The sequence below is a fragment of the Nerophis ophidion genome, linkage group LG09 (genome assembly GCF_033978795.1).
Source record: "Nerophis ophidion isolate RoL-2023_Sa linkage group LG09, RoL_Noph_v1.0, whole genome shotgun sequence".
Taxonomy (NCBI): Eukaryota; Metazoa; Chordata; class Actinopteri; order Syngnathiformes; family Syngnathidae; genus Nerophis; species Nerophis ophidion.
In genome coordinates this window covers 4,006,582-4,026,763 of record NC_084619.1, presented here as the reverse complement: position 1 = coordinate 4,026,763, position 20,182 = coordinate 4,006,582, and the positions used below count along the sequence as shown (strand labels likewise).

The window sequence follows — 20,182 nt, the reverse complement described above, 5'->3', positions numbered from 1 at the left end:
GCATCAGCGACGCCCTTTCTTTGTTTTTTCTTCGCAAGACGCGCGGGAAAGTAGACTCAATGAAGATGTCGCTGCAATTACACAGTCTGCTCTCTCGCTCCTCCTCCTCCATGTCTTTTCAAGCACACCCTTCTCTTTCACGGTGCATGCCTCTTTTTTCCCCCCTTTCTCCGTTTCTCACATTCCAGATGCTTGTGCTGCCATCTTGACTTACAGTGATGTGTACTGTACATTGTGTGCGTGCAGAATGAAGGCAGCCAAGCAAGACGAGAATGTGCGTCTTCTGAGTGGAAGAAGTGTCTGATGCGGATGATACTGCATCAGGAACTGATTGGCCCGCTGTGCTACAGCCAACAGTGCCTGATGCATTACCTTCAGCATTGGAAAGAAACGTCCTAGAACTACAGTGCAAGACGTCTGGAATCAGGTAAAACCAGACTTTATTTTAGGGCCAAATGGCTCCTTTCTGCTTGCACTTGCTCTGTAATGTCTGCCCTCATCTGTGCATTCAGCGAGTAAAATAAACGTTTTAGTGCAGACTCAACCCTTTCATGCTCTTCTTTGGCTTTGTTTTCTACCGTTTTCCACCGAGTTGGACCCTCTTGAAAGGTCACCAGGGCCGAAATCGCTCTTTGCAGATGTTGGATGTTCATAAACACGACCAAAGCTGCTGACTATCATCACCGTCATCATTTCTTTGTATTCCTTTCATGAAAATGCATATTCAGTGGGGCAAAAAAGTATTAAGTCGGCCACCGATTGTGCAAGTTCTATCACTTAAAATTATGACAGAGGTCTGTCATTTTCATCATAGGTACACTTCAACTGTGAGAGATAGAATGTGAATAAAAAAATCCAGGAATTTTAAAGAATTTATTTGTAAATGATGGTGGAAAATAAGTATTTGGTCAAGCATTCAAAGCTCTCACTGATGGAAGGAGGTTTTGGCTCAAAATCTCAGGATACATGGCCCCATTCATTCTTTCCTTAACACGGATCAATAGTCCTGTCCCCTTAGCAGAAAAACAGCCCCAAAGCATGATGTTTCCACCCCCATGCTTCACAGTAGGTGTGGTGTTCTTGGGATGCAGCTCAGTATTCTTCTTCCTCCAAACACCACCAGTTGAGTTTATACCAAAAAGTTCTATTTTGGTTTCATCTGACCACATGACATTCTCCCAATCCTCTGCTGTATCATCCATGTATCCATTTTGGTATCAACTCAACTGGTCGTGTTTGGAGGAAGAAGAATACTGAGTTGCATCCCAAGAACACCATACCTACTGTGAAGCATGGGGGTGGAAACATCATGCTTTGGGGCTGTTTTTCTGCTAAGGGGACAGGACGATTGATGCGTGTTAAGGAAAGAATGAATGGGGCCATGTATCGTGAGAAATCCAGGAATTCACATGGTAGGAATTTTAAAGAATTTATATGTAAATTATGGTGGAAAATAAGTATTTGGTCAAGCATTCAAAACTCTCACTGATGGAAGGTTTTGGCTCAAAATCTCACGATACATGGCCCCATTCATTCTTTCCTTAACACGGATCAATCGTCCTGTCCCCTTAGCAGAAAAACAGCCCCAAAGCATGATGTTTCCACCCCCATGCTTCACAGTAGGTATGGTGTTCTTGGGATGCAACTCAGTATTCTTCTTCCTTCAAACACGACGAGTTGAGTTTCTACCAAAAAGTTCTATTTTGGTTTCATCTGACCACATGACATTCTCCCAATCCTCTGCTGTATCATCCATGTATCCATTTTGGTATAAACTCAACTCGTCGTGGTATGGGGGACTGTTTTTTTTTTAGAGGCGGTATAGTAGCGAATATGATTCATCAGTATCGCGGTACTTTAGCAATGCCCCACTGATTTAGAAGTAGACTTTAGCTGCTAGCTAGCTAGCCATGTCTTAAAGCACCTCTTCCTGAGACCGTTTCAGTGTTACAACTTCACCTTTATCGTTAGTTTTTAACCCAAAATGCGTCCGTTCTCACTTTTCGGCTTCACACATTGTTTGCTTGTAAGTACTCCGTGATTGTGCACTGCCGAACATGCTCCTCCGCTCATAAAACCAGCAATGACGTGATGATGACGGGGGGGGGGGGGGGGGGGGCGAGGAAATGGGGGACTGGTTCTTTTTAAATGCCAAATGCCCCACTGCCTTGTGGGTTAGTCTTGGAAGAAAAAAGGCTAGGGGAGCACACCCTGAGAGAAAAGCAAGTGCCAGTAGGCGCACCATAAGCGGTCCTTCCGACAGGACCGGACAGCTGTGAGGAGGTGGAAGCAGGGAACAAAAGACAGTAAGCTAAAAACCGCTATCAAACATAGCTTACCGCAACGCTGCATTGACACGACAAGATACGACACGACAGGTAGCAACGACAAGAGCGACATGCGATACAATAATCCAGCACTGACTGGACGAACAAAGCAGGTAAAAGTAGGAACGGGCTGATTGACACCAGGTGTGGCCAGGTGCCAATCAGCCGCAGCTGAGGGGGAAACAGCGCTCAGGGAGAAAGACAGGAAACTAACAAAATAGGAACTTAAAAACAGGAAATACTAGACACACACAGAGGAAAAACTATAACACAAACAAACTGTCAGTGGCAATCCTGACACTCAGAGATGGAATTGTGTTAAGGCAGGGATCTGGCCAAGCTTACACAATCATTTCAGCAACACTCAAAGTTCCTTAGGGCACAGTGGCTGCAAAATCCTTGGCCGTCCAAGCAAACTGAGCAATGGTGGGAGAAGAACCCAAAGATCACTGAGGCTGAGCTCCAGAGATGCAGTCGGGAGATGGGAGAAAGTTCCACAAAGTCAACTATCACTGCAGCCTTCCACCTCTCGGGGCTTTATGGCAGAAACATGAAGGACTCCCAAACTACAAAAAGTAAGATTCTCTGGTCTGACGAGACCAAGATTGAACTTTTTAGCGTTAATTCTAAGCAGAATGTTTGGAGAAAAGCAGGCACTGCTCATCCCCAACATGGTGGTGGCAGCATCATGATATGGGGTTGTTGGAGCTGCAAGGACAGGACCACTGGTTGACGTGGAAGGAAATATGAGTGTGGTCAAAGTACAGAAAAAACATTTTTTTTTTAGAAAATTGTATAACTTTTTTAAATATTCGAGGTGTGAATTTCATTTTTTAAATCTATTTTTAGTTAATTGGTGTCTTTGTACTAATTTATTTTTATGACCCAAAAAATTCAATATCGAGATACAATTGTACATATTTGCAAGCTTTTTACGTAAATTCAATTAATTTAGGGCTATTTGAAGCTCCACTTAAACTATTTTATCTTTACCAGCGAACTAGTTTGTTTACAATTCTCTGTCCCTATTTTTAAAAGCCAAATGAACAAAATAAATATATTTTCCTTGAACATTTTCAGTGGAAAAATTACTAAAATGTATTTGTATTTATTTAGTGCTCTTTATAATTTATTTTAGACTATTTTTTTACATACTCTTTAAAACTTTTAATACTGTACATAAAACTGTATTTTATTTAAGTATTTTTAAGGGCCAAATAATTTATTTAAAAAAAAAATGATTGGCTTGGCATCTCATTATTTCGAGTTGATATTTTAAAAATATTATTCCGTAGATTAAATCAAAATGAATATTCTCTAAATATTAAAAACATGTTTTTTGTGAAAATGCCAGTTTATTCTCTAAATATTACAAAAACTTTTGTGTTTGTAAAATATGACGTTAGACATCATTTATTTGAGAAAAAAATGTTTTAAATATAAACATTATTTTAATAAAAATATGACTTATTACAATCCCCCTGACACATTTATTCTAGAAAAAAATTATATTCTCTAAAAATGACAACAAACTTTTTTCTTCCCCAAAATACTATTTTCATTAAATATAAAAATGCCCACCTTTTATTCTAGATAAAATATTTTACTTTTCAAATACAACTTTATTCATTATACAACAAAAAACAACAATTGCTTCTAAATAAAATAATTTTCTTTTTCTTTAAGTATTATATAATTTTTATTTTTGAGAAAATTGTAAAACTTTTACTTAAATATCCGAGTTGTCAATTGAATTGTTTAAAATCAATTTTTTTTTATTAATTGGTGTCGTTATTTGTACTAATTACATTTTATGACCAAAAAAATACAATATCGAGATACAATTGTACATATTTGCAAGCTTTTTAAGTAAATTCAATTAATTTAGGGCTATTTTAAGTTCTATTTAACTATTTCATCTTTACCAGCGAACTAGTTTGTTTACAATTCTCTGTCCCTATTTTTAAAAGCCAAATGAACAAAATGAATATATTTTACTTGAACATTTTCAGTGAAAAAAAATACTAAGATGTATTTGTATTTATTTAGTGCTCTTTATAATTTATTTTATACTATTTTTTTTACATACTCCTTAAAACTTTTAATACAGTACATAAAACTGTATTTTATTTAAGTATTTTTGAGAGCCACATTTATTTTAATAAAAAAAATGATTGGCTTGGCATCTCATTATTTCAAGTTGATATTTTAAAAATATTATTCTGTAGAATAAATTAAAATGAATATTCTCTAAATATTACAAACATGTTTTTGTGAAAATACAAGTTTATTCTCTAAATTTTACAAAAACTTTTGTTTTTGTAAAATATGACTTTATTCATTAAATAGTGCACCCCTAAACATTATTTATTTGAGAAAAAAATGTTTCAAATATAAACCCATCCATCCATCCATCCATTTTCTACCGCTTATTCCCTTTCGGGGTCACGGGGGCGCTGGCGCCTATCTCAGCTACAATCGGGCGGAAGGCAGGGTACACCCTGGACAAGTCGCCACCTCATCGCAGTTATTTGAATAAAAATATGAATTATTACAATCTCCCTGCCACATTTATTCTAGAAAAAAAACATATTCTCTAAAAATTACAACAAACTTTTTTCCCCCCCAAAAATACTATTTTCATTAAATATAAAAATGCCCACCTTTCTTCTAGATAAAATATTTTACTTTTCAAATACAACTTTATTCATTATACAACAAAAAACAACAATTGCTTCTAAATAAAATAACTTTCTTTTTCTTTAAGTATTATATAATTTTTTTTGTTGAGAAAATTGTAAAACTTTTACCTAAATATCCGAGGTGTGAATTGAATTGTTTCAAATCTATTTTTTTTATTAATTGGTGTCTTTATTTGTATTCATTAATTTTTATGACCAAATATCGAGATACAATTGTACATATTTGCAAGCTTTTTAAGTAAATTCAATTAATTTAGGGCTATTTTAAGCTCTATATAAACTATTTTATCTTTACCAGCGAACTAATTTGTTTACAATTCTCTGTCCCTATTTTTGAACGCCAAATTAGCAAAATAAATATGTTTTCCTTGAACATTTTCAGTGGAAAAATGACTAAGATGTATTTGTATTTATTCAGTGCTCCCTATATTCAATTTTTATAATAATCTTTCACATACCCTTTTTTATTTTAACGCCTTATAAACACAAATGGGCATCATTATTTAAGCTTTAAAATTACTGAATTTATCTTAGTATTTTTGTATTCATATATTTATTCAAACCTATAAAACTAACACACCCCAAAAACATCAATGCAGATGGCTTTCTGCCGTGCAATAGCATCATTGGCCACTAGAGGTCGCCAAAACCCGGCGGCACTGAGTGGGCTTCGCCCCAGTGCAGCCCGGTGAGTGGTCGCCAACCTGCGTGGTAAAACGCCCCCAGCATGTCATCCACGTCCACGTCCAATGCTGCGCCACTTTCTCAGCCTCGTCACGACCATCGCCACTGCCTCTTCTCCTCAACACTTGCACCGTGGGACTTGGTGACCATCCACAGGTAAGCACAGGTACGTCACCACCGCAACAACGTGTTTATTTAAAAAAAAAAAAAAAGATGTTTTTTTTCTACTGCATTCGTTTAATAATAAGCATCAGTTTTGCATTCAGGCGTGTTTCTGCACGTATTTTTTTTCACCGCCTTTGTTGTGCGTGGAAGTGGCACAATTATGTTGGAGTCGCGCCAGCATCAACATGACGTCACAGGAGATGTCAGGACTCGTTAAGCAATGATGGAAAATACTAAAATAAGTGCTGTTGAAAAATAAAAAGTTCAGCTTTTCTTCTTTTTTCTTTCCGCCAAGACAACATGCTGCGCGTCTGCGTGGGGCTTCTTGCTCTTTTCTCCCACGTCCTCCCCCAGGAGCCCATTTCTTATTCTGTAAGTACGCACAAATATTTGGATGCAATGTTACTTTTTAATATTTGTTTCTCACTTTAATTCCCCCCCAAACAGTGCACTGAGGGTTATGAGTACGACACCGTGAGAGAACAGTGCAAAGGTAAGATATGACAATAATACAATTAAAAAGTACAGTCGTGGTCAAAAGTTGACATACACTTGTAAAGAACATAATGTCATGGCTGTCTTGAGTTTCTACAAACCCTGTTTCCATATGAGTTGGGAAATTGTGTTAGATGTAAATATAAACAGAATACAATGATTGGCAAATCCTTTTCAACCCATATTCAGTTGAATGTGCTACAAAGACAACATATTTGATGTTCAAACTCTTAACCTTTTTTTTTTTTTGCAAATAATACTTGGAATTTCATGGCTGCAACACGTGCCAAAGTAGTTGGGAAAGGGCATGTTCACCACTGTGTTACATCACCTTTTATTTTAAAGGGGAACATTATCACAATTTCAAAAGGGTTAAAAACAATACAAATCAGTTCCCAGTGGCTTGTTGTATTTTTTTGAAGTTTTTTTCAAAATTTTACCGGTCTCGGAATATCCCGAAATAAAGCTTTAACGTGCCTTATTTTCGCTCTCTGCGAAGACACTGGCCATTTCCCTGTGACGTCACACAGTGCTGCCAATGTAAACAAACAATGGGAATACCACAGCAAGATATAGCGACATTAGCTCGGATTCAAACTCGGATTTCAGCGACTTAAGCGATTCAACAGATTACGCATGTATTGAAACAGATGGTTGGAGTATGAAAGTATTGAAGAAGAAACTGAAGCTATTGAGCGAATAGCTATTGACGCTATTCATAGCCATAGCATGGCCGAATAGCTGCGTTAGCATCGCCGGTAAAATGTGCGGACCAAACCATCAGGACTTTCGCATCTTTTGACACTGGAGCAACTTAAATCTGTCGATTGGTAAGTGTTTTTTCGCATTAAATGTGGGTGGAAGGAAACGTAATATAGTTGCAAATGCATCTACAGGTTATCCATACATCTCTGTGCCATGTCTGCTTTAGCACCGCCGGTAAATAGCATGTTAGCATCGATTAGTGTAGCATGTTAGCATCGATTAGCTGGCAGTCAACATCAACAAAACTGTGATTTCGTTGACTATCGTTGAAAATGCATTTGCAGGTTATCCATACATCTCTGTGCCATGTCTGCTTTAGTACCGCCGGTAAATAGCATGTTAGCATCGGGTAAATAGCATGTTAGCATCGTTAGCGTAGCATGTTAGCATCGATTAGCTGGCAGTCAAAATCAACAAAACTCACCTTTGTGATTTAGTTGACTTTATAGTTGCAAATGCATCTACAGGTTATCCATACATCTCTGTGCCATGTCTGCTTTAGCACCGCCGGTAAATAGCATGTTAGCATCGATTAGCGTAGCATGTTAGCATCGATTAGCTGGCAGTCAACATCAACAAAACTCACCTTTGTGAATTAGTTGACTTAATTGTTGCAAATGCATCTGCAGGTTATCCATACATCTCTGTGCCATGTCTGCTTTAGCACCGCCGGTAAATAGCATGTTAGCATCAATTAGCGTAGCATGTTAGCATCGATTAGCTGGCAGTCAACATCAACAAAACTCACCTTTGTGATTTAGTTGACTTTATAGTTGCAAATGCATCTACAGGTTATCCATACATCTCTGTGCCATGTCTGCTTTAGCACCGCCGGTAAATAGCATGTTAGCATCGATTAGCGTAGCATGTTAGCATCGATTAGCTGGCAGTCAAAATCAACAAAACTCACCTTTGTGATTTCGTTGACTATCGTTGCAAATGCATCTGCAGGTTATCCATACATCTCTGTGCCATGTCTGCCTTAGCATCGCCGGTCAAATGTGGAGACACTCTGGCACATTCAATGGGGGTCTGGCGGCAGACACTTTGGCATCTTGGGGCCAGTGGTGCAACTTGAATCCCTCCCTGTTAGTGTTGTTATACCCTCCGACAACACACCCACGAGGCATGATGTCTCCAAGGTTCCAAAAAATAGTCCAAAAAACGGAAAATAACAGAGCTGAGACCCGGTGTTTGTAATGTGTTGAAAATGAAAATGGTGGGTGTGTTACCTCGGTGACGTCACATTCTGACGTCATCCCCTCCAGCGCGATAAACAGAAATGCGTTTAATTCGCCAAAATTCCCCCATTTAGAGTTCGGAAATCGGTTAAAAAAATAGATGGTCTTTTTTTTGCACCATCAAGGTATATATTGACGCTTACATAGGGCTGGTGATAATGTTCCCCTTTAACAACACTCAATAAACGTTTGGGAACTGAGGAAACTAATTTTTGAAGCTTTGAAAGTGGAATTCTTTCCAATTCTTGTTTTATGTAGAGCTTCAGTCGTTCAACAGGGGTAAGGAACCTATGGCTCCAGAGCCAGATGTGGCTCTTTTGATGACTGCATCTGGCTCTCGGATAAATCTTAGCTGACATTGCTTAACACGATAAATAATGAATAATTCCGCTGGTAATCCATCCATCCATCCATTTTCTACCGCTTATTCCCTTTCGGGGTCGCGGGGGGCGCTGGCGCCTATCTCAGCTACAATCGGGCGGAAGGCGGGGTACACCCTGGACAAGTCGCCACCACAGTGTTAAAAATAACGTTCGAAATATAAAACATTCTCATGTATATGTAATCCATCCATTCGTTTAAGAATTCGCATTAAAGGTAAGAAGTATTTAATTTATTATTGTAACTGAACACAAACATTATGTTAAAATGTTATAATCATATTTATTACTACAAACATACATTTTTAAGTGCAAATAATTGTGCACTGTTTCAAGCAAATATTATTTTAAAAAAAACACATACAATTCAGTGTTTTTAAAGCGAAAACATTGACTGTAAAAAATGTTCACCCATGTTAATTTTGACAGGTTTTTCAAATTAGTTTCAGTTGGTCTTTTAAGCAAAATGTGTTTTAGTCATGGGTTAGTCATCTAAATTAATCTAGATTTAGTCAACAAAATTCCTAAACATCGGTCTTGAAAGGATTTTATTAATTATAAATGCAGATTAACGGTAAGAATTATTTAATTTATTATTGTAACTGAACACAAACATTATGTCAAAATGTTATAATCTTATTTATTACTACAAACATACATTTTTAAGTGCAAATAATTGTGCAAAGTTTCAAGCAAATATTATAAAAAAAAACACTTACAATTCAGTGTTTTTAAAGCGAAAACATTGACTGTAAAAAATGTTCACCCATGTTAATTTTGACAGGTTTTTCAAATTAGTTTCAGTTAGTCTTTTAACCAAAATGTGTTTTAGTCATGGGTTAGTCATCTAAGTCAGTTTAGATTTAGTCAACAAAATTCCTAAACATCGGTCTTGAAAGTATTTTATTAATTATAATTGCAGAGCAACTTAAAAACTGAATTCACAACAAGACCTGCTCTCCATCAATGATATTTCAATAATAACATTCCACACACACACACTACTATGGACAGCACAGTGGTAGGGGGGTTTGAGCCTGTGCCTCACAATACAAAAGTCCTGAGTTCAATCCCGGGCTCGAGATCCCAAAAAAATAAGAGTTGTAGAAATGATTGGAAACTCAAGACAGCCGTGACATTATGTTCTTTAACGTAAACTTTTGACCACGACAGTACTTATTTGTAATCATTACAAACACTCACTTCATGAAGTGCACTTATTTGTAATCATTACAAACACTCACTTCATGAAGTGCACTTATTTGTAATCATTACAAACACTCACTTCATGAAGTGCACTTATTTGTAATCATTACAAACACTCACTTCATGAAGTGCACTTATTTGTTGTAATCATTACAAACACTCACTTCATGAAGTGCACTTATTTGTAATCATCACAAACACTCACTTAAAGAAGTGCACTTATTTGTAATCATCACAAACACTCACTTCATGAAGTGCACTTATTTGTAATCATTACAAACACTCACTTAAAGAAGTGCACTTATTTGTAATCATCACAAACACTCACTTCATGAAGTGCACTCCGTGTGCCTTTTATCCCTCGACAGCCACCGTAGTTTCTGCTTGAGCTAACAAGCTGACTTTCCCGCCTTGTGTTTTTGTAAAACTCTGTTCTTTTATCCAACAAATGTATGTGATGGGAAACAAAATGTTTAATCTTCCATCATGTGTTAGTGAGAATGTCAGCAGCTGTTACAATGTGTGTGTCAGTCAACTAACTAGTGACTCTACTACAACAGCTAGAACACAGTCACCAAACAGCAAGGCATTCTGGGACTTGTAGTATGTTTGTTGTTCTATCTATCTATCTATCTATCTATCTATTGCCTCCTTCAATCCATCCATCCATCCATCCATCGATCTATCCCCTCTGTCCATCCATCCATCTATCTATTGGCTTCATCCATCCATTCATCCATCTATCTATCGCCTCCATCCATCCATCCATCCATCCATCTATCTATCGCCTCCATCCATCCATCCATCCATCCATCTATCTATCCCCCGTCCATCCACCCATCCATCCATCCATCTATCTATCGCCTCCATCCATCCATCCATTCTTCCATCTCTCTATCGCCTCCATCCATCCATCCATCCATCCATCCATCCATCCATCCATCCATCCATCTATCCATCCCTCCATCTATCTATCTATTGCCTCCATCCATCCATCCATCTATCTATCCCCTCTGTCCATCCATCCATCCATCCATCTATCCATCCATCCATCTATCTATTCCATCCATCATCCATCCGTCCATCCATCCATCTATCTATTGCATCCATCCTTCCATCTATCTATCGCATCCATCCATCCATCCTTCCATCTATCTATCGCATCCATCCATCCATCCATCCATCTATCCATCCCTCCATCTATCTATCCATCCATCCATCTATCTATCGCCTCCATCCATCCATCCATCCATCTATCTATCTTCTCCATCCATCCATCCATCCATCTATCTATCGCCTCCATCCATCCATCCATCCATCCATCTATCTATCGCCTCCATCCTTCCATCCATCCATCCCCATCTATCTATCCCTCCATGTATCTATCGCCTCCATCCATCCATCCATCATCCATCTATCTATCTATCGCCGCAATCAATCCATCGATCCATCCATTTACCTATCCATCCCTCCATCTATCTATCCATCCATCTATCTATCTATTGCCTCCATCCATCCATCCATCCATCCATCCATCCATCTATCCATCATTCCATCGATTTATCTATCGCCTCTATCCATCTATCTATCTATCTATCCATCTATCTATCTATCTATCTATCTATCTATCTATCTATCTATCTATCTATCTATCTATCTATCTATCTATCTATCTATCTATCTATCTATCTATCTATCTATCTATCTATCTATCTATCTATCTATCTATCCCTCCTAAATTTCCATAATACCATTTCTCAATTCAACATGTTACTACTTCAACATTTCTCGACCAATTTGAAAAATTTCAACATTCAGATCATTCAAGATTTTTTTTTACCATTTAAAAAAAAATTCTGGCTTTTCTCCAAATTCCTTGAGTTTGACACCTGTGCTTTAGAGCAGTGGTCCCCAACCACCGACCAGATTGGTACCGGGCCGCTGAAGTTTTTTTTTATGAATTTTTAAAAAAATTTAATAAATCAACATAAAAAACACAAGATACACTTACAATTAGTGCACCAACCCAAAAAAAACCTCCCTTTTTCATGACTTAAAAAAAATAAAAAAATGTATATATATATATATATATAAAATATATATATTTATATATATATATATATATATAAAAAAAATATATATATCAAGGGTTGACCGGTCGACAGCTACAAAAAGATTGAGAACCACTGCTTTAGCTCAATCACACCATTAGTTATTCATCCACAATCTTACTGTAATATTTTATTCCAGAGTCTGAAGCACAAACATGTCCTCCGTGTCCTCTGCCATGTTTCAGACATCGATGAATGTGTGCTGCTGGACGACGCCTGCAAAGGAGGCATGCAGTGCATCAACCACTTCGGGGGCTACCTCTGCCTCCCCAAGAGCGCCGTCATATTCACCAGTCAGGAGGGGGAGGAAATGCACGCCCAGGAGCCCGCCCCCCCGGTGCCGGCTTTCCCGCCGAGCCAACCTCAGCCCCCGAGGGTGTTCCCGGGCGGCCAGGGCAGGCACTCCGCTTCCAGCCGCGTGGTCCGCTGTGCCCCCGGGTACACGGCGGATGAACAAAACGTCTGCAGAGGTAAGACCATCAGTTTGTTGACTGGCACTGTTACAAATATGCGCCACACTGTGAACCCACACCAAACAAGAATGACAAACACATTTTGGGAGAACATCCGCACCGTAACACAACATAAACACAACAGAAGAAATACCCAGAACCCCTTGCAGCACTAACTCTTCCGTGACGCTACAATATACACTCCCGCTCGTGCACAAGAACCACAAAAGTGTCCTGGAATCCGAAAAAAACGACATCCAGCACAGATTCACAGGATTGTGGCATTTATTGCATCATCATCATCGCCAATTTCATTTGTCTGTCAGCGGGGCTCGGATATCATGCAACAATATATTAGCTTTTTTATCGATGAAATAGCTGCCGCCACAACTGGAGATGTCTGATGATATCGGACTGCGGCCGATAAATGCTTTAAAGTGTGATATCAGAAATTATCGGTTTCAAAAAGTAAAATTGTACGGAGTGCTACATGGACGTAAGGAGAAGTGCAGACCGCCAAAAAACCTTAAAGGTACTGCCTTTGCTTGCCGGCCCAATCACAAAATATCTACGGCTTTTCACACAGACAAGTGACTGCAATGCATACTTGGTCAACAGCCATACAGGTCACACTGAGGGTGGCCGTATAAACAACTTTAACACTGTTACAAATATGCGCCACACTGTGAACCCACACCAAACAAGAATGACAAACACATTTCGGCAGAACATCCACACCGTAACACAACATAAACACAACAGAAGAAATAGCCAGAAGCCCTTGCAGCACTAACTCTTCCGGGACGCTACAGTATACACTCCCCACTACCACCAAAAGTACCTCCACCCACCTCAGCGTCTTCATGCTCTCTCAGGGAGAGCATGTCCCAAATTCCAAGCTTCTGTTTTGAGGCATGTTAAAAAAAAAATAATGCACTTTGTGACTTCAATAATAAATATGTTAATATTTTTCCATAACTTGAAATGATTTATTTTGGAAAACCTTGTTGTGTTGTTAAATGCATCCAGCGGGGCATCACAACAAAATAAGGGCATACTAATGTGTTAATCCCACGACTGTATATATCGGTATCGATTGATATCTGAATCGGTAATTAAGAGATATCAGCAAAAAAGCCATTATCGGACATCTCTGCCCCAAACACACGTCAAAAGTGGTAAAGGAATGGCTAAATCAGGCTACAATTAAAGTTTTAGAATGGCCTTCCCCAAAGTCCTGACTTAAACGTGTGGACAATGCTGAAGAAACAAGTCAATGTTGGGAAAAACCAACAAATTTAGCTGAATTGCGCCAATAAACCTTAAAGGCACTGCCTAGATGGGCGGTATAGTTCGGTTGTTGGAGTGGCCGTGCCAGCAACTTGAGGGTTGCAGGTTCGATCCCTGCTTCAGCCATTCTAGTCACTGCTGTTGTGTCCATGGGCAAGACACTTTACCCACCTGCTCCCAGTGCCACCCACACTGGTTTAAATGTATCTTAGATATTGGGTTTCACTATGTAAAGCGCTTTGAGTCACTAGAGAAAAGCGCTATATAAATATAATTCACTTCACTTCACTTGCCGGCCCAATCATATAATATCTACGGCTTTTCACACACATTAGTGAATGCAAGGCATACTTGGTCAACAGCCATACAGGTCACACTGAGGGTGGCCATACGAACAACTTTAACACTGTTACAAATATGCGCCACACTGTGAACCCACACCAAATAAGAATGACAAACACATTTCGGGGGAACATCCGCACCGTAACACAACAGAACAAATACCCAGAACCCGTTGCAGCCTAACTCTTCCGGGATGCCACAATATACATCCTCCCCAACCCCGCCCACCTCAACCTCCTCATGCTCTCTCAGGGAGAGCATGTCCCAGATTCCAAGCTGCTGTTTTGAGGCATGTAAAAAAATAAAAAATAATGCACTTTATGACTTCAATAATAAATATGGCAGTGCCATGTTGACATTTTTTCCATAACTTGAGTTGTTTTATTTTGAAAAACCTTGTTACATTGTTTAATGCATCACAACAAAATAAGGGCATAATAATGTGTTCATTCCACGACTGTATATATCGGTATCGGTTGATATCGGAATTAAGATTTGGACAATATCAGATATTGACAAAAAAGCCATTGTCAGACATCTCTAGCCGCAACAATCACAAAAAAACAACAAAAAAACCAGCGTAATCCTTGCAACTTTGTCCAAAACTGATTTGCAGCCAAATCAGATTACACTTTAAAAAAAAAGGTAGTTGCTGATTGGAATCCTCCATGGCTGACAGCTGATGAAATCTTGACATGGTTCAAAAGTATTTGGCCTGCAGGCTTCCTTATCTTGCCAACATCATCAGCACGCCGCTGTTGCACTTGGCCCGCCTCAGAAAAAAAAAGCGTTCATCCCTGTGTCGGTATTTGATAATTAGGTGTTAATGACTTGAGAGCTGCGAAAAGGTGAAATGTTCATCCATCTGAGTGACAGTCCTCGTCATCGCCGGCCAGAGCGTGCGTGTGCCAGATGTGTTGCAAGCTCCTGTCTTGTGTAAACTCTTTGCTTGCTCGCTTGCTCGCTTGCACGCCGATGGTCTTGGCGGCGCCTCAACTGTGAACAGCAGGTGTGGAGGAGCCTATGCCACATATCACATAAAATTATGTGGCAGGCCACTATAAATGAGGAGGTGGGCCATGTAATTGACATTGTGGGTCACATAAAATAACGAGGCGTATCACATAAAATGATGCAGCAGGCCACAATAATGATGAGGTGGGTCACATAAAATGATGCAGCAGGCCACTCTAAATGATGAGGTGGGTCACATAAAATGATACAGCAGGCCACAATAAATGATGAGGTGAGTCACATAAAATAATGCAGCAGGCCACTAGAAATGATGAGGTGCGTCACATAAAATAAAGGGGCATAATACATAAAATGATGCAGCAGGCCACAATAAATGAGGAGGTGGGCCATGTAATTAGCATTGTGGGTCACATAAAATAACGAGGCATATCAAATAAAATGATGCAGCAGGCCACAACAAATGAGGAGGTGGGCCATGTAATTGACATTGTAGGTCACGTAAAATAATGTGGCATATCACATAAAATGATGCAGCAGGCCACGATAAATGAGGAGGTGGGCCATGTAATTGACAGAGTGGGTCACATAAAATAATGAGGCAAATCACATAAAATGGCGCAGTAGGCCACGATAAATGATGAGGTGGGTCACATAAAATGATGTGGCGGCATATCACATACAATGATGCAGTAGGGGAGAATAAAGGATGAGGTGGGTCACATAAAATAATGCAACATATCACATAAAATGATGCAGCAGGCCAAATAAAGGATGAGCTGGGTCACGTGAAATGATGCACCGGGCCACGGTAAAGGATGAGGTGGGTCACATAAAATGATGCTGCAGGCCACAATAAATGACGCGGTGGGTCACCTAAAATGATGCAGCAGGCCACAATAAATGATGAGGTGGGTCACATAAAAAATGCGGCATATTACTTAAAATGATGCATCAGGCCACTATAAATGATGAGGTGGGTCACATAAAATAATGCAGCATATTACATAAAATGATGCATCAGGCCACTATAAATGATGAGGTGGGTCACATTAAATAAAGCGAAATATCATGTTAAAATGATGCAGAAGGCCACAATAAATGCGGATGTTGGTCTCATAAATTAACATGGCATGTCACATAAAATGATGCAGCAGGCCACCATAAAGGATGAGGTCGGTCACATAAAATGATGCAGCAGGCAGCGATAAACGATGAGGTGGGTCACGTAAAATAATGTGGCATATCACATAAAATGATGCAGCAGGCCACAATAAAGGATGAGGTGGGTCACATAAAATAAAGCGGAATATCACATAAAATGATGCAGCAGGCCACGATAAATGATGATGTGGGTCACTTAAATTAACTTGGCATGTCACATAAAATGATGCAGCAGGCCACGATAAAGGATGAGGTCGGTCACATTAAATAAAGCGAAATATCACGTTAAAATGATGCAGCAGGCCACAATAAATGCTGATGTGGGTCACATAAATTAACATGGCATGTCACATAAAATGATGCAGCAGGCCACCATAAAAGATGAGGTCGGTCACATAAAATGATGCAGCAGGCAGCGATAAACGATGAGGTGGGTCACATAAAATAAAGCGGAATATCACATAAAATGATGCAGCAGGCCACGATAAATGATGATGTGGGTCACTTAAATTAACTTGGCATGTCACATAAAATGATGCAGCAGGCCACAATAAAGGATGAGGTCGGTCACATAAAATGATGCAGCAGGCAGCGATGAACGATGAGCTAGGTCACATAAAATAATGTGGCATATCACATAAAATGATGCAGCAGGCCACAATTAAGGATGATATGGGTCACATAAATGATGTATCAGGCCATGATAAAGGATGATGTGGGTCACATAAATTAACATGGCATGTCACATAAAATGATGCAGCAGGCCACCATAAATGATGAGATGGGTCAAATAAAATAATGCGGCATAACACATAAAATGATGAGTTGGGTTACATAAAATGATGCAGTTGGCCACTTTAAACGATGAGGTGGGTCCCATAAAATAATACGGCATATCGCATAAAATGATGCAACAGGCCACAATAAATGTTGAGTTGGGTCGCATAAAATAAAGTGACATAATGAAGTTTGGTTCTTTTGTGAATTTATTATGTGTCGACTGAAAAATTGAGCAAATCTGCTGGGTCAAAAGTATACGTACAGCAATGTTAATATTTGCTTACATGTCCCTTGGCAAGTTTCACTGCAATAAGACACTTTTGGTAGCCATCCACAAGCTTCTGCTTGAGTTTTTGACCACTCCTCTTGACCAAATTGGTGCAGTTCAGCTAAATTTGTTGGTTTTCTGACATGGACTTGTTTCTTCAGCATTGTCTACAGGTTTAAGTCAGGACTTTGGGGAAGGCCATTCTACAACCTTCATTCTAGCCTGATTTAGCCATTCCTTTACCACTTTTGACGTGTGTTTGGGGTCATTGTCCTGTTGGAACACCCAACTGACCCTAAGACCCATAATCCGGGTTGATGGTTTTAGGTTGTCCTGAAGAATTAGGAGGTAATCCTCCTTTTTCATTGACCCATTTAAAGCTCCAGTTCCATTGGAGCATAATACTACCACCACCATGCTTGGCAGTAGGTGTGGTGTTCCTGGGATTAAAGGCTTCACCTTTCCTCCTCCAAACATATTGCTGGGTATTGTAGCCAAACAGCTCCATTTTTGTTTCATCTGACCTCCAGAAGGTCTTATCTTTGTCCATGTGATGTCAGGAAAATAACATCCCTGTTTCCATGATAACTGACTGCAGGATCGCTTGCATCAGCGCTGATGTCACAGATGTGGCTTTCAAGTCGACATAATCCCATACTCGCTTCAAACAGCACTCAGAAAGACAAAAGTGAATCAAAGAACATGTGCTCAGAGATGTTTGAGGCTTGCGGCGAGATGTCATAAATCAGGGGTGTCCAAACTTTATCCACTGAGGGCCACACACTGAAAAATCAAAGCAAGTGGGGGCTATTTTGTTATTTTAAAAACCAATACAATATATGTATAAAAAATATTAATTTCGGCCTCCACTCAGGCTCGATCTCAGGGACCCCAAAGGGTTTTGGTCAAAAAAAATATTACAAATGTGTCATTGTTCAGTATTATTTCTTTATTATTATTCAATTTTTCAATCCCTAGATCAACATTAGGTCTATCTCTCAATATAATGATTTTAAAGATTTAAGTTTTATGCTCCTTTTGTCCCAAAAAAAACAGTTTTTTTCATGGAAAAATCACAAAATCTGCAATATTTTCACCCAATAATTTTTTTAAAGTGGAATATTTGAGATTATATAACAATTGGAGCATTAAAAATGTCAATAACTCATAACACCGTTGTTTTTAATTCATTATTATTTTGTGAGCAATGACATTAAAAAACAAATCACGCTAAAATGATTGGGGATCCAAAAGGGTTCTACTCTTTAAAGTGTTAGAAAATAAATAACACATTTTTTCTACTGTTTACTTTTAACACAATAATCTCGAGATCAACTTCAGATCTATCCGTCAATTATAAGTTTTATTGTCGTTTATGTTTTTTGTTTGTTCATTTTAGGCCCTTCTTTAAAAAAAAAAAAAAAAACAGCTCAGTTTTTTATATGGCTAACACAAAATATGCAACATTTTCCCCCCAAAATATCTCAAAGTGGAATATTTAATGTGACGAAATTGGAGCCTCGATAATTCACAATGACATTGATTTTGATTCATTATTATTTTTTCAAAGAAAGAAACAGCCGGCATGGCAGCTTTGTGTTATTAGAGTAAACATTGCAACATTTTCTTGTTACATTTCACCCGTTTCTCCTTTATATCACTTTTTACGTTTTAAACATTTTTCAATCGTATTTTTAAAATGTGCCGTTGGGCCGTTAAAAAATTGCCTGCGGGCCGCACTTTGGACACCCCTGTCATAAATGTTGATTTTACACCTGGGGAAAAGCTTTTTTAATTTTTTGTTTTTACTGAATTTCAAGGTGTTGTTACGATGTCAGCACATCACTTCTGTGGTGTTCACGTGAGAAATATTGCTGTGTGGAAATGACTTCTGTCGCCTTTTTTGGTCATTATTCCACATGTTGCTGTTTTGCACAGCGGGTGAAGGCATACATGCCAACCCTCCCGAATTTTCCGGGAGACTCCTGTTTTTATTTGTTTATTCATGGTGTGCACTTCTGCCCCATCGCCCTTTGTTACACTTTTTGGACTTATTATATTTTCCCTTTTTGTAATTCAACCTTGCCTCCCGTCTCTGCATCCCGGGGTCTCCTCCTTGACCAATTCCTAACAGGTTTTGCGTAATAGGGGCCCCTTGGGTCCCAATAATACAGTTATTCATTTTCAATTCCAACTGTTTCATAATAAAATCAGATTAACTGTTCCTCACTCCAGCTCCATGCGGACCTGAGTGAGGAAAGCCCAGCTCATGGAGCCATCCTTGGGGAAAAGACGGGAGGACAACAGGGTGACAAGAACTAAATCATCCAGACTAAAGATAAATTGTATTATTGTGTTTATCTTACCTGAAAATAAATATATTTATTAATTTAAAAAAACAAAACAACTAAATACATTTTTACAATCTTTTGCTAAAAACATCAACATTTATTGTATTTTATTTGTATTTTTTGTGACTCCTTATTACATCCAGCCATATAATCCATCCATCCATCCATCCATTAATTATACATTAAAATAAACATATTTGAAATAATTAATTTTAAATGATCATAATAATTCATTTCAAATGACCATATTTAACTATTAAAATAATTGCTTGTTTATCAACAACATTAGCATTTTATTCATTACATTTTGAAGTTCTCAGAAGCCAAGTTATGTTATATTTAAGATTTATTTATGCAAGTTTGAAGTATCAATTATCCAAACACAGTTTTGTTTGCATATTTTCAGGAAGTATATATATATGTATATATATATATATATATATATATATTAGGGGTGGGCAAATTAGTGCATTAATTATGAGTTAAC

At 38.5% G+C, this 20,182-nt stretch overlaps 1 protein-coding gene across 1 annotated transcript; it reads left to right on the top strand.

Annotated features, from left to right (window-relative positions):
- The first annotated feature begins 5,744 nt into the window (after positions 1-5,744).
- Positions 5,745-19,785, top strand: LOC133558747 (EGF-containing fibulin-like extracellular matrix protein 2). The gene is made up of 5 exons (XM_061909905.1): positions 5,745-5,879; positions 6,174-6,250; positions 6,326-6,371; positions 12,262-12,546; positions 19,580-19,785. Exons 2-5 carry the CDS (start codon positions 6,179-6,181, stop codon positions 19,597-19,599), a joined length of 423 nt encoding a protein of 140 aa, XP_061765889.1. The 5' UTR covers positions 5,745-5,879; positions 6,174-6,178; the 3' UTR covers positions 19,600-19,785.
- Positions 19,786-20,182: the final 397 nt, after the last annotated feature.